Source organism: Tupaia chinensis, unplaced genomic scaffold (assembly GCF_000334495.1).
Source record: "Tupaia chinensis unplaced genomic scaffold, TupChi_1.0 Scaffold144682_1, whole genome shotgun sequence".
NCBI classification, from domain to species: domain Eukaryota; kingdom Metazoa; phylum Chordata; class Mammalia; order Scandentia; family Tupaiidae; genus Tupaia; species Tupaia belangeri.
Window position 1 is genome coordinate 2,555,742 of NW_006204543.1, and position 26,398 is coordinate 2,582,139.

The 26,398-nt window shown below is 45.9% G+C and overlaps 1 protein-coding gene across 13 annotated transcripts in view; it reads right to left on the minus strand.

Annotated features, from left to right (window-relative positions):
- The window catches only part of MYO9A (myosin IXA), a 206,150-nt gene that overhangs the window by 59,137 nt on the left and 120,615 nt on the right, over positions 1–26,398 (minus strand). For 9 of the 13 annotated variants that reach the window (XM_027767790.1, XM_027767784.1, XM_027767785.1 and 6 more), the window contains 11 exons: positions 25,076–25,151; positions 22,368–22,511; positions 20,353–20,392; positions 18,324–18,446; positions 11,175–11,255; positions 9,267–9,377; positions 8,304–8,426; positions 6,644–6,775; positions 5,955–6,104; positions 2,839–3,158; positions 272–1,876 (listed from right to left, as the gene is read on the minus strand). In XM_027767790.1, coding sequence (XP_027623591.1) covers positions 272–1,876; positions 2,839–3,158; positions 5,955–6,104; positions 6,644–6,775; positions 8,304–8,426; positions 9,267–9,377; positions 11,175–11,255; positions 18,324–18,446; positions 20,353–20,392; positions 22,368–22,511; positions 25,076–25,151 — 2,905 coding nt within the window. The remainder of the gene's footprint in view (positions 1–271; positions 1,877–2,838; positions 3,159–5,954; positions 6,105–6,643; positions 6,776–8,303; positions 8,427–9,266; positions 9,378–11,174; positions 11,256–18,323; positions 18,447–20,352; positions 20,393–22,367; positions 22,512–25,075; positions 25,152–26,398) is intronic. The other 4 variants (XM_027767791.1, XM_014583740.2, XM_027767787.1 and 1 more) reach the window with 2 other exon arrangements.

The following is a 26,398-nucleotide window of genomic DNA, read 5'->3' on the forward strand; positions in this document are numbered from 1 at the left end:
GAATACCTATGCAGGCACTGTCCTGCCCTCACCAGCGCGGTCTCACTTAATAGGGAGGAGCCATAAACCCCAGTCTGTGCTTGGTCCAAGGTTCCTACAGTATAACCTCATCCAGTTTAGGGGCCCTATGGTGTCAACAATCAGGGAATATTTTTACAAAGAGGAAATGGCTAATTTGAGCAGTACCCACACAAACAAGCCATCTTAATAAAATACTCCCCAAGCTTCCCCACATACACACACAAAAAAACATAGCAAACATCTCACTTACAGGAGGAAACTCTTATTGTCCTTTGGCGTGAAGAAAATGGCCCTAGTGCTTCCCTCTCTGGAAGAGCCATCCGATCTATGGCCATGTGACTGAGTGGGCCTGTGGTGTTCTCTTTTTGAAACACGATTATGAGAGAGTTTACAGGCTACGTTTAGCGGGGTGCCCACTCCGTCTGCCGTGGACAGTTCCCTGACAACACCAGACTGGTAGGAGCTTCCTTTTCTGTCAAAGAACAGGGTAACAGGTCGATCCTTTGAGCGTAAGTGAGCAGCGGGACTGTCATGTGAGGCAAGAGCTGTATCTTTAGTAGCTACTGACGGGGACCCGACCACACCAGGTTCCCCCTTAGGGGCACTGAGAATGAGGAGAGAAGATGGCCTCTCTGCTCGCTGCTTTGTCTGGTAGAAAGGCGTTTCCTGGAAAGGCTCCACTGTTCTTGGCTTTTCAGTGGTCTCGAAGGCTTTACGCGCCTGCTCTAAAATATCTGTTTGCTGGCGAATCTGTTCCATCATCTCTTTTTCATTCTGCTGCCGCAACTGCCGCTGCCTTTCTTCCTTCTCAGTGTTGAGCTTTTCTAACTTCTTAAGTACAGCATTAGCAGGATCTGTATGCGAAGAAGGACCAAGTTGATCTTCGGAGAAGTGACACTTTCTAGTGTCCCTGCTGATATCTGAAGTAAGAGCTGCCCCTCGTGTGTCTTCACTGTCCGAGACTCTGTTTCTTTGGATAGCTGTGTCTCGCTGGGAGCTCGTCTTCAGCGGGTCTTGTTGGGGAATATAGAAAAACGTCGGCAGGCTATTTGAGAGGAAGGGTTCTCTCTGCTGTGGTTTACAGGGGACAGGCTGCGATGCACAGGTGGGCTTCTCCTTCGCAGTCCCACTCTTCAAGTGCTCTGAGTCGGAGGCGGCTCCCTCTCGAGTGGATGCATGGCTAGTCTCACGCGAGGCACGGAGGGTGCTGCCCTGTGAACCACGTCCTGGACCGCCCAAGAGCCGAGGGGAAGGCACCAGCGCGTCCCCGTCACCCTCCACCGTGGACTGCACGCTGCTCTTCGAGCTTTCCTCACAGCTCAGGAGTTCCAAGCTTCCTTGAGAGCTGTCACTATCAGGCGTTCCCTGTAGAGACTGAAGGCCTTCAGGCACCAACTCCGTAGACCATCTGCGTTCCTCTGAAGGAGACACGCCCCCGAGGGAACGGACTTTCAGCAACTCTAAGCTAAATATAGCTTGTTCTAGTTCTCGCATCCTCCGACTTTCCCTTTTAGCCCGGCCGACTTTCCTCTGATGGAGGTCCTCCAAGGACTTGGGCCTCTCTCTAACAATCACACCTTCTTGCAAATCCACTCCACTCTGGCTCCTGGCTCTCTCCTGTCGCTGGTCTGTGCACTCCTTCGAGCAGTCCACCGAGCTCCCCCGGCCAATCCTACTACTCTCTACCTCAGACTTCCGCTCCTCCACAGCTTTCACTCTGCTGTCAAAGGAACGGTCCTCCCATTCCGAAGGGTCTGAACCCTGAATGTCCAGGGCTCCCTGTGCCTCCACAGCAGTCACCAAGCCAAGGTCTAGCTTTGCTTCTTTTAGCCTCTGTTCCTTCAAAGCTTTCAATCTACATAAAAACAGACAAGATAGGTTACAGGTGTCTCTTGGTTACCACTGGAAAAATACAGTTACTGGGAATTTAGAAAAAATGGAAAGTTGCAAAGTTTCCTTTTTATTTTCTAATTCTCCTGCTTCCACGAGTCAGATGACAGTAAGTATATTATCCCTAACAGGGAATCCTAGCTAAAACATAAACTAGTGTAGAAGTAAGCTCTCACTTTAGTAATAACCATACTTTAAGGTAAACCTGAGGGACCAGCAGTTAGCGTAGTGGCTATGTCGCTGGACTCCCATGCAGTTGACCACAGTTCGAGTCCTGGACCCAGGATCCCGAGAAGAGAATGGACAAGGGATTGCGGCGTGGCCATCCCCCCTGGGGGGGGTGATTTCTCGCTGTCTCTCTGTCTCTATCTTTCTGGCAAGCGCACACGCCCTATAGCAAAAACCTCTCCAAAAATAAAAAAGTTCAGCTTATTTATTTATTTAGGTTTTTGTCCCAGGGCATGTGTGTTCACCCCCCCCTGGGGGGATGGTCACGGCACAATCCCTTCTCCTCCATTCTCCTCTCGGGATCTTGGGCAAGCACGCACACGCACCCAGTGTGAGTTTAAGCCTCCGGGTCCGGGACTCGAACCGCAGTCGACTACATGGGAGTCCAGCGACATAGCCATTACGCTAACTGCTGGTTCCCATGAAACTGAAGTTTCTGAAGGCAAAAACAGTTGAATATTACCAATTGCTTAAGGTTTCACACAATGTGAAAGTTCATTCTCAGCAGTTATAGCCACAGGCCATGCTGGTTCCCAAATCTAATGAGCACATACTTAACTGCTCTTGCGGACCACGGACTGTGGGTTACAACTGTAGGAGAATCCCTGTCTGGGGGGAGATAAGCTGATATAACCCCGTCTGATCCAAGTGGGACTCAGAGCAGAGCTACAAAGCACTTGGGAAGAAGGGGACGACTACCTCTGTCTTGCTCTGAATCCTCTACAGGCTGACTGCAAGAGAATAATTTTGTTCCTCTGCTCCTGGTACTTCTTCCTCTGCCTGTGACCTTTCCACCAGGCCTGGATGCGGGCAGCGGCCGTGTGCCTGCGCCTGCGCTGCTCCCGCCACCTCTGCTGGAGGACAACGGCCGCGGCCCGCAGCGCCACGTAGCGCTGCCTCCCTAAGTGAGCGCGCCAGGAGGCCTGGAGGAGAGTGGCTGCGCTGGCCATCGTGAGGGCGTCCTTCCGCACGGCTGCAGCTCTGAAGTGCTTCTGGTGCAGGTAGCTCCTCCACCACCGCTGTGGGGAAGAAAAAGAACAGAGACTGGGTGCCACGCCTGACATCGCGTATCGCGCTTTCACAAGATCGAAGGACAGTATGCGTGTCTTATGTCATAACTGGGGTAAGTGGCTAAATTGTGGGTGCTTGAAAATAAAAAAAATTTTGGAGGTATGCCTGGCCAAAAACAGCTATTAAGGATAATATAACGTTGATGAAGTTAATTACAGAACTTAAAGTTTTTGGATGCTTTCATGCCCTACAAAATAATTTTAACAAATTACGTCATACTCTTTTGCTACAATTTGTCCACATAACATTAACGGCTTTAAGGTAACCATGCACACAGTCTCACGATGAAGGTAGACAAACAGACTAGGTCCCACAGGACAGCCAATGATATAAATCAATGAGGAAAATAATAAAAGCCAACTGTCGAATACAGTGTCTATCCAAACGGGTGCTTAACGACGACAGTGTACATATGGCCCTCGAGCGCACTCAGAGGACGGGTAAATAAAGAACCGCGTCAACGAAATGAAAGCGCTTAACTCCCTGCCCTCACACCTCACGAGATACAACTACACATCGAGCTTAATTAAAACCCAGCGCGACTGCATGCCGGGCAATACGCGGGGTGCTACAAGCACTGCAAACTTGTACAGTGCATTCTCATCGACGAAGCTTACAATGTCACTTGATGTGTAACAGGGAAACAGTGCTGGCTACTAGAGAAAGGCCGTATAAGCCAGTCAACCGTGCCAAGAAGCCTGTGCTCCCACCTGGACCACAATGGACGCCTGTCTCAGTTGGAGGAAGTGCTGCCTGCACAGCAGGACCCTGACCCAGCGCTGCAGCACAGTGATCCTGCGGAGCACCTCTCGGTGGAGCAGGTCTTGTAGGCGCTGGCGCTCCTGTTCCTTTAGGAAGACCTACCAGAAGGAAGACACATAAGGAATGCAGCTTGAGAAGACAGAAATGAGAAACTCACTCACACACCGTCCTTCCTGTGTCAAGAAGAGAAGAGGACAGTGGCATGTAACATGTGAACGAAGTACTGACAAATGTTTCTACAGATTTATCCAAAGCGGTCATCAAGTTGAACGAGTACCAGGACATGAAAGGGGCAGTGGAAGGCGGCCAGAGGACAGAAAATCCAGTGTGAGGCATAACACACTATCGCCAGGGAGAACCACAGCCCTGAGGAGTTGCGTGCTGCTGGGGCTGCACTGCACTTTCCAAGGACACTGGGGTGGGAGAAAGAAAGTTGAGAACACAGATCTTGAAGCTTGATCATAACAAGAATACAGTAATGACAGCAGTCTTTTTGGAACCCAGCAGGTATTAAAGGTTTCTTAATAATTAATCTTTTTTTATCTACTCCTTCATTCCACTAATAACTCCTTAGGACTTTAAAGGGGAACAAAGTTAAAATGGACACATACCTGTGGAAAAGGGATTTGCGTTTTACCTTTAAGAGCAGGTAAATATTGTATACCCAAAGAGGCAAAGAGAAGGCCAGTATGCGGGAGAGACAGAGGGTTCCGCTGGGGTAGCACGGGTCAGAAAGCAATGAGGCAGCAGGAGACAATGGAGAAATTAACTGTTGTAAAAAAGATATTAAATAGTTTGAAGTCACAATATGGAGGTCCTTGAAAAAGAGAAAGATGTTCGAATTTCATGAGGAGGTTATCCGGGCACTGAGCAGGAGGCCGATGTAAAAAGCACAGGAAGACAGTGACTTAAGGTTCCAAGCAGAGCCCGTGACCTGGAGTGACAAACAGGCAGAGTCCAGGGAGCAGGCTTTACCCTGCGAGCACGTGGGTGAGAGGAGCCAAAGATGGGGATAAGGACACAATGGGGACGGGAAGGGAGAGAGAGATCGGAGAATCCTCTGAAGGTAAAAAAAGAAGAAAACTTTTTGAAAGAAATTTCCTAGAGGGTTCATGCACTTGCCAAAGAAAAACAGGGAAAGATGACCACACCACAACCCCTTCTCTTGCAGTCTCCTCTTGGGATTCTGGGCACACATGTACACATGCTCAAAAAAATGCGGTTTTTCAAACCGCCAGGCCTGGGACTCAAAGTGCACCGTCAGCCATGTGGGATCTACTGGCTTTAACCACGGTGTCACCTGGCTGGTCCAAAACAGAACTTTTCAAGACGGTTAAAGGGTAAGCCAGAGGTGGTTATGATTTCTAGCCTAAGGAAATAGAAGAAAGGTGACAAAGAAAAGAGAGTGACTGGTAAGTTAGGGGCACTTGCAGGAGTCTGGGTGAGGCTGCTCTGGGCAAGCGGTGCTGGAGATCACAGCACTCTGTCTAGGGAGAGATGGTGTTTAGGAGGCTGAGATCATAGTCAGGGTTGGAGCACGAGACTAGGCTCCATGACTGAGATCACAGCACACTGTCTAGGAGAGATGGTGTTTAGGTGGCTGAGATCATAGTCAGGGTTGGAGCACGAGCCTAAGCTCCATGACTGATACCGACTGTGTTCGTAAATGATCATTTCCTCAGGGACAGCAGGAGGCTTAGTGGGTATGGAGCTAGACTTCCACATGGCTGACCATGGTTTGAGTCCCCAACCTAATGGCTTGCTTTCTCGCTTTCTCTCAACTACACATCGAGCTTAATTAAAACCCAGCGCGACTGCATGCCGGGCAATACGCGGGGTGCTACAAGCACTGCAAACTTGTACAGTGCATTCTCATCGACGAAGCTTACAATGTCACTTGATGTGTAACAGGGAAACAGTGCTGGCTACTAGAGAAAGGCCGTATAAGCCAGTCAACCGTGCCAAGAAGCCTGTGCTCCCACCTGGACCACAATGGACGCCTGTCTCAGTTGGAGGAAGTGCTGCCTGCACAGCAGGACCCTGACCCAGCGCTGCAGCACAGTGATCCTGCGGAGCACCTCTCGGTGGAGCAGGTCTTGTAGGCGCTGGCGCTCCTGTTCCTTTAGGAAGACCTACCAGAAGGAAGACACATAAGGAATGCAGCTTGAGAAGACAGAAATGAGAAACTCACTCACACACCGTCCTTCCTGTGTCAAGAAGAGAAGAGGACAGTGGCATGTAACATGTGAACGAAGTACTGACAAATGTTTCTACAGATTTATCCAAAGCGGTCATCAAGTTGAACGAGTACCAGGACATGAAAGGGGCAGTGGAAGGCGGCCAGAGGACAGAAAATCCAGTGTGAGGCATAACACACTATCGCCAGGGAGAACCACAGCCCTGAGGAGTTGCGTGCTGCTGGGGCTGCACTGCACTTTCCAAGGACACTGGGGTGGGAGAAAGAAAGTTGAGAACACAGATCTTGAAGCTTGATCATAACAAGAATACAGTAATGACAGCAGTCTTTTTGGAACCCAGCAGGTATTAAAGGTTTCTTAATAATTAATCTTTTTTTATCTACTCCTTCATTCCACTAATAACTCCTTAGGACTTTAAAGGGGAACAAAGTTAAAATGGACACATACCTGTGGAAAAGGGATTTGCGTTTTACCTTTAAGAGCAGGTAAATATTGTATACCCAAAGAGGCAAAGAGAAGGCCAGTATGCGGGAGAGACAGAGGGTTCCGCTGGGGTAGCACGGGTCAGAAAGCAATGAGGCAGCAGGAGACAATGGAGAAATTAACTGTTGTAAAAAAGATATTAAATAGTTTGAAGTCACAATATGGAGGTCCTTGAAAAAGAGAAAGATGTTCGAATTTCATGAGGAGGTTATCCGGGCACTGAGCAGGAGGCCGATGTAAAAAGCACAGGAAGACAGTGACTTAAGGTTCCAAGCAGAGCCCGTGACCTGGAGTGACAAACAGGCAGAGTCCAGGGAGCAGGCTTTACCCTGCGAGCACGTGGGTGAGAGGAGCCAAAGATGGGGATAAGGACACAATGGGGACGGGAAGGGAGAGAGAGATCGGAGAATCCTCTGAAGGTAAAAAAAGAAGAAAACTTTTTGAAAGAAATTTCCTAGAGGGTTCATGCACTTGCCAAAGAAAAACAGGGAAAAAAGGCAGAGAGAGAGAGAGAAAGCATCCCCAGGGGGGATGACCACACCACAACCCCTTCTCTTGCAGTCTCCTCTTGGGATTCTGGGCACACATGTACACATGCTCAAAAAAATGCGGTTTTTCAAACCGCCAGGCCTGGGACTCAAAGTGCACCGTCAGCCATGTGGGATCTACTGGCTTTAACCACGGTGTCACCTGGCTGGTCCAAAACAGAACTTTTCAAGACGGTTAAAGGGTAAGCCAGAGGTGGTTATGATTTCTAGCCTAAGGAAATAGAAGAAAGGTGACAAAGAAAAGAGAGTGACTGGTAAGTTAGGGGCACTTGCAGGAGTCTGGGTGAGGCTGCTCTGGGCAAGCGGTGCTGGAGATCACAGCACTCTGTCTAGGGAGAGATGGTGTTTAGGAGGCTGAGATCATAGTCAGGGTTGGAGCACGAGACTAGGCTCCATGACTGAGATCACAGCACACTGTCTAGGAGAGATGGTGTTTAGGTGGCTGAGATCATAGTCAGGGTTGGAGCACGAGCCTAAGCTCCATGACTGATACCGACTGTGTTCGTAAATGATCATTTCCTCAGGGACAGCAGGAGGCTTAGTGGGTATGGAGCTAGACTTCCACATGGCTGACCATGGTTTGAGTCCCCAACCTAATGGCTTGCTTTCTCGCTTTCTCTCTCTCTGTCTCTTTCTGGGGAGTGAAAAAGTTCTGTAAAAATAATAATTAATAATAATAATAATAATAATAAAATTATTCTTTAAAAATCATCAATTCCTTATGATAAATGATATACCTATATATTTTTTGAGAGGTTTTTGCTATAGGGCGCGTGCGCTCACCAGACAGACAGAGAGAGACATAGAGATAGAAAGCGAGAAATCACCCCCCAGGAGGGATGGTCACGTCGCAATCCCTTCTCCTCCATTCTCCTCTCGGGATCTTGGGCACGCACGCACACGCACCCAGTGTGAGTTTAAGCTTCCGGGTCCGGGACTCGAACCGCGGTCGACTACATGGGAGTCCAGCGACACAGCCATTACGCCAACTGCTGGTCCCAGACATACCTATATTTTCAATAAACATTCTCATAGGCAATCATCACTATTTAAACATAAACAAGCACTCAATTTTGACAAGGGTTATATACATAGTATTTACCATGGTTTTCCCAACTTGGTAATTATCTGGGTTAAGATTTATTTTCCTGAAGAAATCCTGAATGTTGTATTTGGATGGAATAATATTTCGGGGAAGAAGTACATGGAAGTGGCTCACAAAATCCTGAAAAATGAAGAGAGAATGTAAACGCCAAGAGAACTGTACGCAAACGCGGTCTGAGACTAGCTAACTACCCCCTTTATTAAGGCTTTTCTCATTAGGGGAAGGCCCTTCAAGTGCCTACTTTAAATATCATAAAAAGTTAGAGAAACCTAATGAGGGAAATAGCGAGTCCAGCACAGTATGTCACCAAAGGGGACGGGAGAAGGGCAGGAGCTAATTATCCCTTTGGAGAAAGCTGTATTATCAAGACCAAACAGAGCTACTCACAAGAACCTGACATTTTTAGCGTAAGAACAATGAGCACGCTAGCCATCACAGGGTCTAACTGGGAATGACACTTCCGCTGCCACCCGCAGCACAGACGGGCTCAGCTGCTGAAAGCCGTCCCCGCGGCCTGCGTGCCTAGCCGTAGCAGCTGGCAAGAGCACCTGTGCACCTCACCGGCAGCTTCCTGGCCAAGAGAATTCCGGGTGAATCAACAGTACTGTTATGAGTAAACTTAAATATCAGCAAACATTCGCATCAAAGGAGGACAGCCAGGTAACGGACTCTAGTACAACACAGGCTTAAAAAAGACTGCTGCCATTCGGTGGGAGCAAGTACTCTACCCCTCGTCAATTCCACGTACAAAAGGCAGAACGGAGGGCCTGCCCTGTGCTCAAACCAGGAACTAAGTGGAACCCAGCCGCCCACCCCTGCCATGCGCACATGCCCCTGCTTTCTTTTTAAAAGAGGTAAAATGGAAAGAAAGAAGGGCAATTTTTAAAATGAGCACCAAAGAAATAGTAAGATAATGACGTAGTGTGCATATATATTTAAATATCAATAGAAATGCATAACCTGGAAAGGATATTTGGAGCTGTATCCTGACTGGCGGATTCGAACTGTCTCCAGCATCCCAGTGTATCGGAGCTGCCTAAGTACCAAGGCATCACTGAATCGTAAGGGCAGCTGAACAGAGCAAATGGGAAAAAGATTAACCCAGAAAACAGACCTCCAAATTAGCACCTGTAGTCTGGCATGACTAACTTGTGGTCATCTTGAGATTGACTGGAGCTGGTCTGGTTAAACAGCTAAGGCGATAGACAAGCCCACCTCCCACCTGGTAGCTACAGATAAGTTCTGACTATCAGGCCCTAGGGAAAAGAGACACCAAGCTTCTAGGCTCCCCTGTGGGGAGGGAGAAGACTAAAAACTCAGAAGGAATATACAGTTGAACCTTCAACATCGAAGGTAGGGGCACCCAACCCTCTGTGCCAGTTCAAAAATCCATGTGTAACGTTTTTTTGGGAACCAGCGGTTAGTGTAATGGCTGTGTCGCTGGACTCCCATATGGTCGGCTGCGGTTCGTGTCCCGGACCCAGTGGCTTGAGACTCACGCCGGGCGCGTGTGCGTGCGTGCCCAAGATCCCGAGAGGAGAATGGAAGAGAGGGGATTGCGGCGTGACCGTCCCCCCTGGGGGGTGATTTCTCGCTTTCTGTCTCTATGTCTCTCTCTGTCTGTCTGGTGAGCGCACGCGCCCTACAGTGAAAATCTCTCCAAAAAAAAAAAAATCCATGTGTAACGTTTTTTTAAAAATTCATAAAACGTGTGTGTGTATGCACACGTGTGTGTGTGTTTATTTTTTTGGGGTGGAGAGACGTTTTTGCTATAGGGTGCATGCACTTGCCAGAAAGACAGAGACAGAAAGCAAGAAATCAACCCCCAGGGGGGATGGCCACGCCACAATCCCTTCTCCTCCGTTCTCCTCTCGGGATCTTGGGCACGCACGCACATGTGCCCGGCATGAGTTTAAGACACTGGGTCCAGGACTCGAACTGCGGTCGCCTACATGGGAGTCCAGCGACATAGCCATTATGCCAACTGCTGGTCCCACTGACAAGAATCTTTAAACGTGTAAAATGCAAAGCAATTCTGTAAAGAGAGTTCAGTAGCAGATAACATGCCAGCGGGTGGTGTGGTGGTTGGAATGCTGGAAGCCACATGGCTGGCTCCAAGGTTCAAGTCCTGGATCTAGCAGCTTAGAAGATATTCCAGCAAGTGTGTGTGTGAATTTGTGTGTGTGTGTGTGTGTGTGTGTGTGTGCGCGCGCGCGCGTGCCCAAGTCCCAAGGGAAAAATGGGGACAGGGGATTGCAGCATGGCTCTTCCCTGGGGGGTGATTTCTTACTTTCCCTCTCTTTCTCTGGTGAGTGCATATACCCTATAACAAAAACCTAAAAAAGTAAAGCAACTAAAGTTTCATAAAATAAAACTGTATTATCAGTAATATTTTTGGTGTTTGCCATAGGGAGTGGGCACTTACAGGACAGAAAGAGAAAGTAAGAGACTGCTCTGAGGAGGAGAGGCCATACCACAGTCCCTTCTCCATTCCCCTCCTGGGGTTCTGGGCATGCGGAAATGCACATGCACCCAGAATGATTTCCAGGCTGCCGGGTCGGGGCTCATACCACAGTCAGCCTGGGAATCCAGCACGTTAACCACCACACCCCCTGGTGGCTCTAAAAGAACTATTCTGATGATACTTCAAGAAGTATTTGTTTCTTAAATTCTAGGCGATGCTACATCAAACCCACAAGACCTCATAGGCTGGCACAAATGGGCATTAGAAAAATATCTATATAAACTATTTATGGGACGTATTTTCCTTGTGAACATTAGAGACAGCTCTCCCCCTCTACTTGTTACCCTTAAAAACTTAGAGCTTAAAGTCAGCCGAGCTTCCTGCCCTCCGGCAGGGACATTTACCTTCTCAGCATTAGAGCGGATGCATTTCACAAAATACGGCTCTGCTTGACCGAGTGTCTCCATCAGCTTACTCAGTGACGCCTGCAAAACAAAGCAATGTTACTGGCACGCTCTCCCTTCCAGCTGGCACGAGATGATCTGTAAATGTAAAGGACAACTTTGGCAAGATATACAAAACTAACGGTAAACAAAGAAAGGGGTTTGTTTCTGAGAAGCAAATTGTGTTCATTCTCATGCTGGTTAAATACAGACAATGATGGTAGTTTATTAAAGCTGACCGTCGAAACATTGCAGGAGAGGGCCGGCCCCACAATGCAGTGGGTTAAGCCCCGTACATGTGGAGTCAGATCCCACATGGCTGACTGAGGGTTCGAATCCTGACCCCACTGACTGAAAAGATACACTTGGCATGTGTGCACACACTCCTAAAACCCTGACAGGAAGAAGACCTGGAAGAGAAAGGACTGTGGCATAAGCATGTCCCACTGGGAGGGTGCCTTCCCTCCTCTCTCTCTTGCAAGCACACGCAGTCTGGAAATTATTCGCAAATATGTGAAAATTTTGTATTATTCCATAGTTAATGTACACATGTAATATATATTACGGTATCATTACACATAATCCTAGTACGAAATAACTTCTTCACTCTTCTTCACATTTCATGGAACGATCTTGCGCAACGCGTACCACCTCTGATTCCCCCAGGACAGCAGGTGAGGTGGCACTCCTGATCCTTGCTCTGGCACTGCGTGCTTCACTGGAATGCCTGCAGACAAGCAGTTAAGGATCTTTTTTTATTTGGAGAGGTTTTTTTCACTACAGGGCGCGTGCGCTCGCCAGACAGAGAGACACACAGAGACAGAAAGCGAGAAATCATCCCCCAGGGGGGATGGTCACGCCGCAATCCCTTCTCCTCCATTTTCCTCTTGGGATCTTGGGCACGCACGCACACGCGCCCGGTGTGAGTTTTAAGCCACCGGGTCCGGGACGTGAACCGTGGTCAACTACGTGGGAGTCCATCGACATAGCCATTACGCTAACTGCTGGTTCCCAAGGGTCTTCCTTCATTATCTTTCTTTTTTTTTTTTTTTTTTTTGAGAGATTTTTGCTATAGGGCATGCGCACTCACCAGAGACAGAGAGAGAGAGAGAGAAACAGAAAGCGAGAAATCACTCTGCTCCCCAGGGGTGATAGCCATACCACAATCCTTTCTCTTCCATTCTCCTCTTGGGATTTGGGGCATGCATGCACATGCACCCAGAGTGAGTTTTAAGCCTTCGGGTCCAGGACCCAAACCGCGGTCGACTATATGGGAGTCCAGCAACGTAACCATTATGTTATCTGCTGGTCCCCTATTCTTAATAATGGTCATTTACACTTTGTCACTTTTTTCCTGATCAGTCTGACTGCCAATCTGTAAATTTTTTATGCCAGTTCTAAGAACTGGCTTTTGATTGCAATGATTTTTCTCTACTCTTTCTCTGTTTTTGATTTAACTGCATTCTAGTGCTACGTTTATTCCTATCTTCTTGCTTTGGGTTTAACATGCTTCTCTAGTGTAAGCTTAGATTATGGATTTGAGATTTTATCTCCTTTTCCTTTAAGAATTATTTAACTTTATTTATTTTAATTTGACCAGAGAGGGATAGAGTGAGTGAGTGAGTGAGAGCGCGTGGACGAGAGAGAGAGAGAGAGAGAGAGAGAGCAAACCACCAAGTCTGGAACTTGAACTGCGGTCGGCCACGTGGGAGTCCAGCACTCTTAATTAACTGCCACGCCACCTGCCGGCTCCTTATCTCCTTTTTTAATAAGAGTTTAGGGAGCAGCAGTTGGCATAATGACTATGTTGCTGGACTCCCATGTGGTTGACTGCAGTTTGAGTCCTGGACCCAGTGGCTTAAACTCGCATGAGATGTGTGCACATGCATGCCCAAGATCCCAAGAGGAGAACAGAGGAGAAGGGATTGTGGTGTGGCCATCCCCCCTGGGAGGTGATTTGTCACTTTCTGTCTCTCTGTGTCTCTCTGTCTCTCTGGCGAGCTCACATACCATATAGCAAAAAATAAAAACCTCTAAAAAAATAATAAAGATAAATAAATAAATGAATTTAATGCTACAAACTAATCTGGGAGCACTACGTGAGCTATACATCACAAAGTTTGCTATTTCATCTCATTTAATATATTTGAGAGTTTTCTTTCCTCTTTGACTCATGTATTAGAAGTTTCTTCATTTTCCAAATATTTAGTATTATCTTTCTTTGATTTATTTGATTCCATTACAATCAAATAAAACATTTTTGTATGATTTTAACTCTCTTAAATTTGCTTAAGGTCTGTTTTATGGTCTAGTTTTTGATCATGGAAAGTGTCCCACAAGCAATTAAAATAAATGTATTCCCTACAGCTGCTGAGTAGAATGCTCTATAAATTTCATTTAGGCCAGCTAGATTAATGGTGCTGTTCAAGTTTTCCAGATCCTTCCTAATTCTCTACTTACTCTAACAATTACCAAGAAGCGTGCTAAAATCTCCAAACAAAATTAGAGGTTGGCCCACGTTTTCCTTCTAGATCTGTGGGTTTTGGGGTTCAGGTATCTGAAAGCTCTGTGATTGGATAAATTGACTGTCACATGCTCTTAAAGTGCCCCTTTTAGCATCACGAAATAGCCCTCTTACTGCTTGTCTTCTTGGCTCTGGAGCCCACTCTGACACGACCATGTCCATTCTAGCCTCTTTCAGTGTTTGCACGGTTTATTCTTCTTCATTTTTGCTTAAGTAGTCTTCATTTTTTGTTTGTTTATTATTACTGTTACTATTTTAGGTTTTGCCAAAGGGCATGTGTATTTGCTGGACAGAGACACAGGGAAAGTGAGCAATCACCCTCTGGGGGATGGCTATGTGCAGTCCCTTTCCTCTCCTCTCAGGGTTCTGGGCACACATGCACACACCTAACAAGGTTTTCAAGCCCTCGGGTCCAGGACTCAACCCATGGTCAACCACTTGGGAGTCCAGCACCTTAACTACCACACGACCAGCTGGCCCAAAACTTTTCTTTCAAAAATTAATATATGCATTACAGAAAAAAAACCATGCATTATATATAGATGTGTGTGTGTGTGTGTGTATATATATGTATATAATGCATATATGTGTGTGTATATATTAACTATTTAATTGAGATCGTACAATATGTGTCAGACTTTCTTATACATGGTGAACATTACTGGCTCAAGGCCCTAAAGCTGTCACTTTGATAAGAAATAATACACCACACCAACTCAATCTGTTAGAGAGAGGTGTAATCCTACCATTCCTGGGAAGAAAGGCAAACATTTTTCACTTTTTTTTTTTTTTTTTAAAGGATTCACTAGGGCATACTTTTTATTTTAAGAAATCACAGACTTCAAAAAGTCCATTGAAAAATACAATTAAAGTTTGCATGATTTGGGTGCAAGAAAATCTTTTTTCATTTTAAATGTATTTGTTCACACCCATCCGCTGTGCACCACTACAGTACACGGAATGAGATGCCCACCCAGAGGACACTGCATACCGGCTCAGGCAAGGGTATTACCATGTGTGTGACTGTCAGCAAGCAATTTTCAACTTCTTATTTCTTACATATCTTGCTTCTTCTCCCCCGTCCCCAATTTCTCGTTCTTTACATTCCAACTTTGAGTATCACTGTATTTACAGACGTTTCTTGCAGACAGTCGGGTCTCCGGTTTGCTGTGAGCTGCCAGTACCCACTACTGAACAGGAGTGCTCGGGGCACTCACTGAGAGTCAATGTAGTGACTGATGTGACTGCTTAAGGCCCACACTGTACCCACTACTGAGCAGGAGTGCTCGGGGCACTCACTGAGAGTCAATGTAGTGACTGATGTGGCTGCTTAAGGCCCACACTGTACCCACTACTCAGCCGGCGTGCTCCGGCCACCTACTCTAAGGCCCACACTGTACCCACTACTGAGCAGGAGTGCTCGGGGCACTCACTGAGAGTCAATGTAGTGACTGATGTGGCTGCTTAAGGCCCACACTGTACTACTTGCTCTCTGCTCACCCTCTCTCTTCTGTACTCTTCCTCTCCACTCCTGACTTTTCAAAACAGACTTCTTTTTTTTAGAGAAGTTCCAGGTTCACAGCAAAAATGAGCAGGACTGAGTCCCCATGCACCCCTTCAAAACCTCCTCCTCCCCATCTCTCCTGTTATAAACATGCTGCATCAGTGTGGCCGCTCTGCTGTGAGCGATGACGCAACACTGCTACCTTACCCCCCAGTCCACCAACGGCAGTAGGGCTGGGCAGTCTGGAAGACTCTCGCCCGGGCAGACGTGCACTCACCATGGCAGATCCCGCAGGTCCGGCCACGGCCCACGGCCCACGGCCCACGGCCCACGAGCCCTCTGTGCTCTGGCTACTCAGCTCTCTCTCTCTCTCTCCCTCTCCCACCCCTGGCAACTACTATTCTTCTCACTGCCTCCATACAGCTTGCCTCTTCTAGAATGCCATATAGTTAGAATCATGAGCTACACAACTTTTTCAGATTGCTTTCGTTTGGCAGTATGTACTTGAGTTTCCTCTCTAGCTTTCCATGGTCTGATAGCTCATTTCACTTTACTGCTGAATAATACTGTTCCATGGGTAAACCACCATTTAGCCATTCAACTTCTGAAAACGGCTGCTTCCAAGGTTTGCTATTATGAGTAAAGCTGCCTTAAAGGTCTGCACAAGGGTTTGTGTAAACGTTACGTTTTCAACTAATTTGAGTAAATACCAAGCAGTGCAAATGGTAGATCACACAGTAATTCTATTTTATTTTCTGCTATTTAAATTTTTTAAATTAGGATTTTTGTCTTAGAGCATATGTGTGCCAGAGAGAAACAGAGACTGTGACAGGGAAAGTGAGAAATTACCCCTCAGAGAGGACAGCCATGTTGCGATCCCTTCTCCTCCATTCTCTTTCTAGGATTTTGGGAATACACGCACACGTGCCCAGTGTGATTTTCAAACTGTCAGCTCTGGGACTTGAACTGCAACCTGCCCTGTGGGAGTCCAGCTGCCTTAACCACCATGCCGCCTGCTGGCCTCAGAAGTAATTTTGGTTCTGTAAGTATTACCTGAACTGCCAGACTGACTTCCAAAGCGGACGTGCCATCTGTGTCCCCACCATGAGTGAGTGAGAGACTCGCCGCGCTCCACATCCCCACTGGCGCCTGACGCCGTCTGGACTTCCACCATTGCACTGGCTGTGTAGTGCTGTCTCTCTTCTGTTCTATCAATCCCTAACGACGCACAGGCTTGGCATCTGTGCATCTTCTTTGGTGAAGTGTTCTTCCTCCCATTTAATATATCTGAGTATGTTAGATGAACCTATCTAGGGGCGTGTCGGTTAAGTCTTTGTGCTGCTGTTCAGTGGCTACTCTAGGGATTACAAATTGGAACTGCAGTCGGTCATGTGGGATCTGGCTCCCTCAACCATGAGGCTATGGGGCTGGCTTGATGAACGGTCTCATACGTGCTCTTTAACTGCTCTGCAGAGTGCACACAGCAATCTAGATTTCAACAGCAGTGTGCAGGAGCTCTGGTCACTCTGTACCGTCCTCATCAGCACTTTGTAGAATCTTTTTTTTATTTCAAACCACATTACAAAGTATATAATTATCTTGCAGTTTTAATTTTTATTTCCCTGATAAATCATGTTGAACAGGTTTTGATAGGCTTATTGGTCTTTTGAATACCATCATTTATAAACTCCTTTTTCAAGATTCTTACTCATTTAGCTATCTGATTATCTTTTTAAAAACTAGTAAGTGGGGTCTGGCAGCTAGCGTGGTGGTTAAGAGCACTGGACTCCCACGTGGCTGACTGTGGTTTGAGTCCCGGACCTGGTGGCTTGCTTTTTCCCTGCCCCCTAACCCCCTCATTCTGTTCCTCTCTGGTCAAATTAAAACAAATAAATCAATAAATAAAATTAAAATCAAATAATTCTTAAAAAAAAAAAAAAAAACCTAGTGTTTGAGTCTCTATACACGCCACACACACTTGTTCTCAGATGCACTGTAAGTGTACTCTAAAACCCTGGGGCTTGTGTCCTTTCATTCTCTAATGGTGACTTCATGTGCGCCAGTTTCGCTGAAATAGTCTAGGTACTACTAAAATACACGCACTGTGGTGTGTGATTTACATATGTCAGTACGTTTACAGTCGTGTGTGATTTACATATGTCAGTGCGTTTACACAGTCATGCATGTGATTTACATATGTCAGTACGTTTACAGTCGTGTGTGATTTACATATGTCAGTACGTTTACACAGTCATGTGTGTGATTTACATGTCAGTACGTTTACACAGTCATGTGTGTGATTTACATGTCAGTACATTTACACAGTCATGCGTGTGATTTACATATGTCAGTACGTTTACAGTCATGTGTGTGATTTACATATGTCAGTACGTTTACAGTCATGCGTGTGATTTACATGTGTCAGTACGTTTACACAGTCCTGTGTGTGATTTACATATGTCGGTATGTGTACACAGACATGGAGCTATCACCATATCCAGCTTTAGAAGTCTTCTCTCACCCCAACAAGCTTCCTCTGCCTTTTCAGGCAGTAACTGTTCTTCCCACAGCTCCAGCAATCACCGATCTACTGCTCGGTGCTAGAAGCAAACTATCTTCTCATAAAATCTGTTATAGCGGGCTTTGCCTCTAATAATGAGTGAGCCTGAGCCTTGGTGGTATAGGCATAGGGCCCCACTCTGCAATGCTGAAGCCACACGGAAGACCAGGAGTTCGGATCCTGGGTCCACCTTAAACACACCAGGCACACAGTGAACACTGCTTCTGTGATACATGTGTGCAAGAGTGAAATCATGCACAGAACTGCCATCCACCAGATTCTCTGCTTATTTTCATAAATATGTAACAAATGATTATAACTTTAGAGAGAGAGGATTTGAGAATGATAGAAGAGGTCATCAGAAAACTGCTTTCTCTCTCGTTCTTCCTTACAAAATGACTGTTAAAGCACAACTTGTAGTCACACGCATCACCCCATCCAAGCATGCTGTGATCGCCCTGCCCTTTCCCTGCCAGTCTGAGACATGCGTCCTTCTGTGGTGGGGGTAGGACAGGAAGTAACCTGAAACTGGGCGCTGATGCTGGGCGGCTTCTTCTTCTTGTGCAAGTGAAGAAGCGACTTGGTAATCCGATCCTGCAGGGTTAGCCTTGTCAGGTGCTTTAAAGATTTTACCTCTAGCAAATGCTAAAAAGAAGAGGAAAAAACATTATTCACATAAATTAATCTAAGAAGGAAGTTCTCAGCCCATTTCCAATCTACCCAGTCATTTCCTGTCTTACATGACTGTGACGAATATGGAACACAGACACTAAAACATCCATTCTGCTCTTTGGCCTTCTCTAGGATCAAGAAAGCTAGAAAGAAGACTCCATTTCCCCAGAGTCTCTTGCATCTGGAGTTCCGGATGTAATTTCAGTTCATAATCAAACATCCACATCCATGTGATGAGAATTAAGTAAGTACAATTAAAAATTATTTTTTTTTAGAGGCTTTTGCTATAGGGCATGTATACTTGCCAGAAAGACAGAGAGAGACAAAGAGACAGAAAGTGAGAAACCACCCCCCAGGGCAGATGGCCACACCACAATCTCTTCTCCTCCATTCTCCTCTTGGGATCTTGGGCACACATGCACTGGCGCCTGACGAGAGTTTAAGCCACCGGGTCCAGGACCTGAACCACAGTCGACTACACGGAAGTCCAGTGACAGCCATTATGCCAACCACTGGTCTCGATTAAAAATTATTTTAAGGGCCAGCAGGTGGTATGGTAGTAAAGTTGCTAGACTCCTACACGGCCAAAAGCAGTTTGAGTCCTAGACCCGGCGGCTTGTTTTCTTATTTTCTCTCTCTCTGATGAGTGCATATGTCCTATAGCAAATTTAAAAAATAATAACAGAGTCCAGTAGGTGGTGTAGTGGTTATGGTGCTGGATTCCCATGTGGCAGACTGTGGTTTGAGTCCTGGACCCAGAGGTTTGAAACTCACGCTGGACATGTGTGCACGTGTACCCAGAATCCCAAAAGGAGAACGCAGGAGATGGAATTATGGCATGGCCATCCTCTCGGGAGGGTGGGGGTGGGTGGGTGTAATTTCTCACTATCTCTCTGGTGAGTATACATGCCCTATAGCAAAAATCTCTCTCAAAGATAAATAAATAAAATAATTATTTAAAAAAATAATAAACAAGAAACTATTTGTGGACCAACAGTTGGAATAATAGCTATATTGCTGGACTCCTATGTAGTCGACCGCAGTTCAAGTCCCGGACCCAGTGGCTTAAACTCATGCTGGGTGGGTGTGCATGCGTGCCCAAGACCCCGAGAGGAGAATGGAGGAGAAGGGATTGCGGCATGGCCATCCCCCCTGGGGGGTGATTTCTTGCTCTGTCTCTGTCTTTCTGGTGAGGGCATGTGCCCTATAGCAAAAACCTCTCCAAAAAAGAAAAGAAAAATTAAATTAGGTAAAATTCAGAATTTAATCTTAACCTGGCTCAAGGAAAAATACAAATACATTATGTAAAGATCTTTAAAAACAAAGATTTATATTTATATTAGTGAGTTTTTAAAATAATAGAAAATGGTATATCACAAATGAGTATCTACCTGAATCATTAGGCTACATCTTTTTTTAAAAATTGTTTTGAATTTAAGGTTTTTTTTTTTTTTGGAGTTTTTTTGCTATAGGGCAAGTGCGTGCGCCAGAAAGACAGAGAGAGACAGATAGAAAGCGAGAAATCACCCCCCCGGGGGATGGCCATGCCGCAATCCCTTCTCCATTCTCCTCTTGGGATCTTGGGCACGCACGCACACGCATCCGGCGTGAGTCTAAGCCACGGGGTCCAGGACTCGAACCGTGGTCGACTACATGGGAGTCCAGTGACATAGCCTTTATGCTAACTGCTGGTCCTGAGGTTAAATCTTTCTGTAACAGTCAGGATTATTTCTAAAATAGTTAACTAAGTGCATACAATTAATCCCTATCCTGGACACATATAAGGTATTTCTTATCTTTGATTTGTAAAGACTGTTTGCATAAGTAATAAAAAAACATGCATTAAGGACCAATGGAGAAAAGTGTTCATAATACTCACCTTTGGAAGAACAGGCTTGGATTTGAAATTTTTGTTTCTCCTATAAAGAGAAATCATTCATTGGAAAAAGTTTTGAGTTCGAGATGAGTGAGTTCAAGGTTTCTACTGAAAGCATATATACCCATTCCTAAGAACGTAGGTCCTCTACTGGAAAATACTACCCGATTTAACCAAGCAGGAACCTTTGGAAAGGACGGGTAAATAGGGTAAGAAAAGGGGTAAGAGATGCCTGCCCTGCAATACAGGCGATGAGCAGGCTCAAACCCGATGCTCGGTAATAGAACGCTGGGCGTTCTGAATACAACCTCATTTCCTGGATGTCAGGTGGGCTCTGCTCTGCTTCCTTACACCTACAAAGGGTTACTCCTGTCATTTCAAGACCTTCATTGAGATGCCTAACTTTCATGAGTTTGCAAAAATACACTTTTCACCAAAACGTAATTTATTTTTGGAAATTAAAAATTCCTCTATTCTCCTTTTCCCCCCTCCTATTCACAACTCAGTATGACACTGAAATCATGCTTTTTAAGCTTTGTTTTTTTATTTTTTTTTACAACATCAGAAATTAATGGAAAAAGTGTCTAATGCTCATGAATATGGGCTGGGAAGTAATCTAATATAACCCACTAGAGTATGACTGCATTGTCGCCAAGCCTCGGCGTCATTACGTAATTATGCCAAATGAAGATGGGAATTCCACCTAATTCTAAGAGCTGCGAGGACTGGGGCCTGCAGGTGGCGGGGTGGTTAAGGATGCGTGAACTCTCACATGGCTAACCACAGTTCAAGTCCTGGACCTGGCAGCTTGCTTTCTCATTTTCTCTCTGTCCCTCTCTGGTCAAATTAAAATAAATAAATAAATAAAGTTAAACAGAATCTTTTTTTTTTTTTTTTTGGGGGGGGAGGGGTTTTTGTCATAGGGGGTGTGCACTCACCAGGAAGAGAGAGACAGAAAGCAAGAAATTACCCCCCAGGCGGGATGGCCACACTGCAATCCCTTTTCTTCCATTCTCCTCTCAGGATCTTGGGCACACACACACGCCTGACCTGAGTTTAAGCCACCAGGTCTGGGACTCAAACCGCAGTCGACTACATGGGAGTCCAGTGATATAGCCATTATGCTAACTGCTGGCCCCCAAAATAATTCTTAAAAAGAAAAAAAGAAACTCACGCTGGGCACATGTGCGTGCACCTGAGAGAAGAATGAAGAAGAAGGGATTGCGGCGTGGCCATCCGCCCTGGGGGGTGATTTCTGGCTTTCTGTCTGTCTCTCTCTGTCTGGCGAGTGCATGCGCCCTGTAGCAAAACCTCTTAAAAAAAAATAATATAAAAAAGTAGTGCGGCTAAGATAAGTGAACACACAATTGAGGAGTAAAGCAAGACGTACATACACGAAGCCTGTTACTATCACTACACGGGAGGGTGTCATTAAACAATAGTTTAGGTATGAATTAAGGAGTCTAATTCAATCACCTCTGGGAAGTGGAAAAATATGTTTGGGATCTTTCTAAAATAAACGAATGCTGGTAACTAAGAACTTTGTACTGGTCTGCTATGCATGGCTAAATCTGTGTCCTCAAATCAGTTCTAAGATCCAGTAACAAGGACTATCAAGCTTGGGTAAGTGGTATATTTCTATAATGATCCCATTCATCATTTATAGGTGACTTTTTCGGCTCGATTTGTTCAAAGTGCCAGAATTAACGGACAATTTAAGCTTAGGAATTCCCCCCAAAAAACAAGCTAATTATATTTCCTTCCTCTGGAACTAGGGTCTACAGACAGCAGTAAAGCTCTTCTCCGTGAGGGACATACTGGAGCACTGCCCTCCTGGGGTACCGGGGAGAAGGCAATGAGTCAGCCCTATGACCACGCGGTTCACACCTCTACATGCCGAACACTACTTAGTCAAAGTTTTACTCCTGAAAATACTCCTTTATTTCCCTGCCGCCTTTCTGCAGCCAAAATGTCCAATCAGTGCTAGGAAGCAGTCCGCGTGACGGACAGGTACTGACGTGAGAATCCCGTGGGCCCTCTCCAGAAGCTTGCTGCTCGCTGAGTTAGCAAACACCCCGTCTCTGTCCAGCAAGGAGGTGCTGCTTGATAGCCTGCTTTGGTGAATCCCGGTCCTTCCATTCCAGGCAACAGCAAATGTCTCACTGTAATAAACGCAAACTTTCTTGAGTTAACTAAGACACCTTTAGTTTACACTCTGTATCACTTAAAGAAGTAAAACCAACCTTTTAAATAGTAAAGTTAAAATGGAGACGATAATGCTAAACCAGGAGAAAATGACTTCATCAGAACAACGACCAATCAATTGAAACTAACTTTTTACTCATTCAGAGTACAAGATCCCTGTGGGTTCTGGTGCATTCACATAAAAATGCGCATGTGGGTGAGCACATCACACAGACTACATCCTTTTAACATTCATTTCAACTTTATTTATTATCGCTATTCTTCGATTTTGACCGGAAGAGACAGACAGAAAGGGAGAGTGAAAGCAAGCTGCCAAGCCTGCCACGGTCAGCCATGTGGAAGTCCAGTGCCCCAACCACCACACCAACTGCCGGCTCCAGATGACATCTTTACATACCGTTTTCATTCAACAACCCGGAAATAGTATGATAGAATAGTTTTCCTCTTTATTGGGTTTGACAATTTGCAAACGCTACTATATGAGCATTTACACTGGTTAAGAACGTTTTCATGGTCCAGTCTGTGACCTGGTGGCTTAAGCAGGTGGATCCCACATGGCCAACTATGTGGTTCGAGCCCTGGACCTGGCGGCTTAAAATACATGCCAGGCTGTGCATGCAAACTCAAAATCATAAGAGGAAAGAGGATGGAAAGGGAGGGATTGCAGAGGGACAATGCCCCATGGGGGTGTTTTCTCACTTCCCTCTCTCCCGCTCTCTTTCCAGTGAGTCCACGCATGCTCTAGCAAATTAAAAAACCCCACAAAGAACAGTCTTGCTGTTCGCACGCTCCCCTTCTGTACAGATCAAGTCAAGTCTCAGTCCTAGCTCACCACCAACTTGGACTTTCGGGCCTCTCCGCGCTGTGACCGGGTTCCTTTGAAAGCATCTCTCGTAAACGGGCTTACATACGGACTTTCACAAAAGCAGTCCATCATTCTGTGAGTACCTAAACTCGGGAAACTACTTGAGACCAGCCCAGATGACCAACCTTATTTTTTAAAGAATTATTTATTTTTATTTAGTATTCTTTAATTTGACCAGAAAGAGACAGAGAGGGAGAAAGCAAGGTGCCAGGTCCAGGGCTCGGACCACAACCGGCCATGCGGGAGTACAACACCTTAACCACCACGCCACCTGCCAGCTACCAGCTGACCAACCTTAAACCAAGATGTCAGACTAGTTTAACCAATGCATAGAGGCCAGAAACCAACACAGACCACTTCAGGTATCCAAAATCGAGAGTCCACACAAAAAAACCCAGACAACTGGAAAACTGAAAACCATTAAACTACTCTGTAAAATGTGGTGTGGCCATCCCCCCGGGGGGTGATTTCTTGCTTTCTGTCTCTCTCTGTCTTTCTGGAGAGTGCACACACCCTATAGCAAAAACCTCTCCCAAAAAAAAGAAAAAAGGAAAAAGGAAAAGATTAATGATCTAATCTGTCGTCAGGCCAAATGTGGCATGCTAGGATGGAGACAGCTTCACCGTGAACCAAGCATCACCGAAAATTACAGATCGCACACTGGAAGACAGGAAATGGCCCCCTCTGCTGTGAGCGGGTGTATTCACAGCTGGACACTCGAGGCCGACGAACCTGCACTTTTTAAAATAAGCATTAAAGAGTCATAAGAGGGGCCAAGTGGCACCGTGGTGAAGGCACTGCACTCCCACACAGCCTACCACGGTTCAAGGCCCAGATCTGGTGGCTTCGTTTCTCACTTTCTTTCTCTCTCTCTGTGGTCAACCACGGTATGCGTCCCAGACCTGTTAATTTGCTTTCTCTCTCTCTTTCTGTTGAGCACATGTGCCCTATAGCAAACTTTAAAAAAAAAATAGTGAAATAAAATAAATAATGAAAAAAATAGAGTTGTAAGCAAGTTACTGAGCACAAAAGTAACCAATACACTTTAGAAAGACACAGTTAAGTCAACTGAAAAAAAGGGACCCCATGAAATTACACCTTCATTTCAATGACAAGCCATTCTTTTTCTTTTTTTTTCTTTTTTTCTTTTTTTGAGAGGTTTTTGCTATAAGGTGCGTGCACTCGCCAGAAAGACAGAGATAGACAGAGAGGCAGAAAGCGAGAAATCACCCCCTGGGGGGATGGTCACGCCGCAATCCCTTTTCCTCTATTCTCCTCTTGGGATCTTGGGCACGCACGCACACGCGCCCAGCGTGAGTTTAAGCCACCGGGTCCGGGACACGACCTGCGGTCGACTACGTGGGAGTCCAGTGACATAGCCATCACGGTAACTGCTGGTCCCAAAAATTTGTTAAATCTAAACTATGAACTTACTTTTTACATTTATAAAGCTTTAGGAAATAAAAGCACAAATCAAGCCTGACTTTCTTCACACTCTCCAAGTCAGGAACACATTAATAAGAACACTACTTGGTGGCTGGGAAAGCCATGATGCATTCCTGTGTCTCCCTGTGCAGGAACGCACCCTGCCTTTCTCCACAGCCCCGCAGTCACTACCTTCGCTAACCCCATAAACATACAACCGAGCATACTTACTGCTGGTGCTTTTCATTCAGGGTATTCATGCCTTGGAGATCAGAAAGAGGTGTTCTGGGATTTTTCCGAGTTATATCTACCATTAGGAAAAAAAAAAAAAAGGCAGGAATTTTTAAATTAATGCTAAAAATACGAGACGATTTTTCAAAAGGCAAATGAAATGAACGCACTTCAATAGTAAGTATTTGTTAAATATGTCGGAATGTCCAAATAATAAGAACGAGACCCCTTAACTGTCATTCACAAGCCTGACTTGCTTAACAACAAACTCAAGTAGGGAATTTAATAATGAGCTCTTTATTTCTCCTGTTATTTAAACATTAACAGGAAATACAACGGTATCTAGGCTTAAAGTAAAAAAAAAAATTACACAAATTCATTTCCTTTTTTTAAAAGAATTATTTGTTTTATTTATTTATTTACTACTATTGGTTTTTTCCACATGAGTTTTGGCAGAGAAAGTCAGAGAGAGAGAAAGGGAGGGAGAGTGAGAAAGCAAAGCACCAAGACTGGGAGTGGAACCATGGTTGGCCACGTGGAAATTCCAGCGCCTTAACCACACCGCCGTCTGCTGGCCCCAACATGAATTCATTTCTTGTTCTGATATTCATGATAACATGATCCCTTTGTTTCATTTTTCAGAGCCAAATGTACTGCTGACGTGGACATACATCGACAGAGAGCAATCAAGTCTCACACAGAGACACGAGGGATGAAAGAAGAGACATCGACAGAGAGCAATCAGTCTCACAGAGACACGAGGGGTGAGAGAAGAGAGACGGCTTAAGGACCACCGGTCCCACAGTGCAGTGTCCCTCAAGTCCTGCGCAGCGCTTAGGTGCTGTGACATGGGCTGTCCTCCGTTCCCTAACTCACACAGAAGCACACGACTACAGGTACACGGGGAGGGAGAAGGAAGGAGCTCTGCGTGGCCTGGCGTAACCTTACAGGAAGGAAGCCCTGAGGAACCCACAGCAATCTTTAGGGCTAATGAGCAGGCTCGGAGAAATGATCAGGAGCAAGGCCAATGTGTGGGGTCAACTACTCTCCCACACAATAGCAGTAAGTAACTGCAGATGGAATGAGGAAACTCGTACACTAATAATACCACCAAAATAGGAATACGCTTTGTAAAAAAGTACAAGATGTCTCCACTGGAAACTGTCGAATGCCGTGAGAAGAAATTAAAGACGACTTAAATAAACGGCCAGCCTCCATACTTAGTGGGACACGGCGTTAGGATGCCAACGCTCTCCAGCAGCGCGCGCCATCTCAGCTCCCTACCTTGGCAGAAACGGACACGATGATGCTTACGCAGATCCG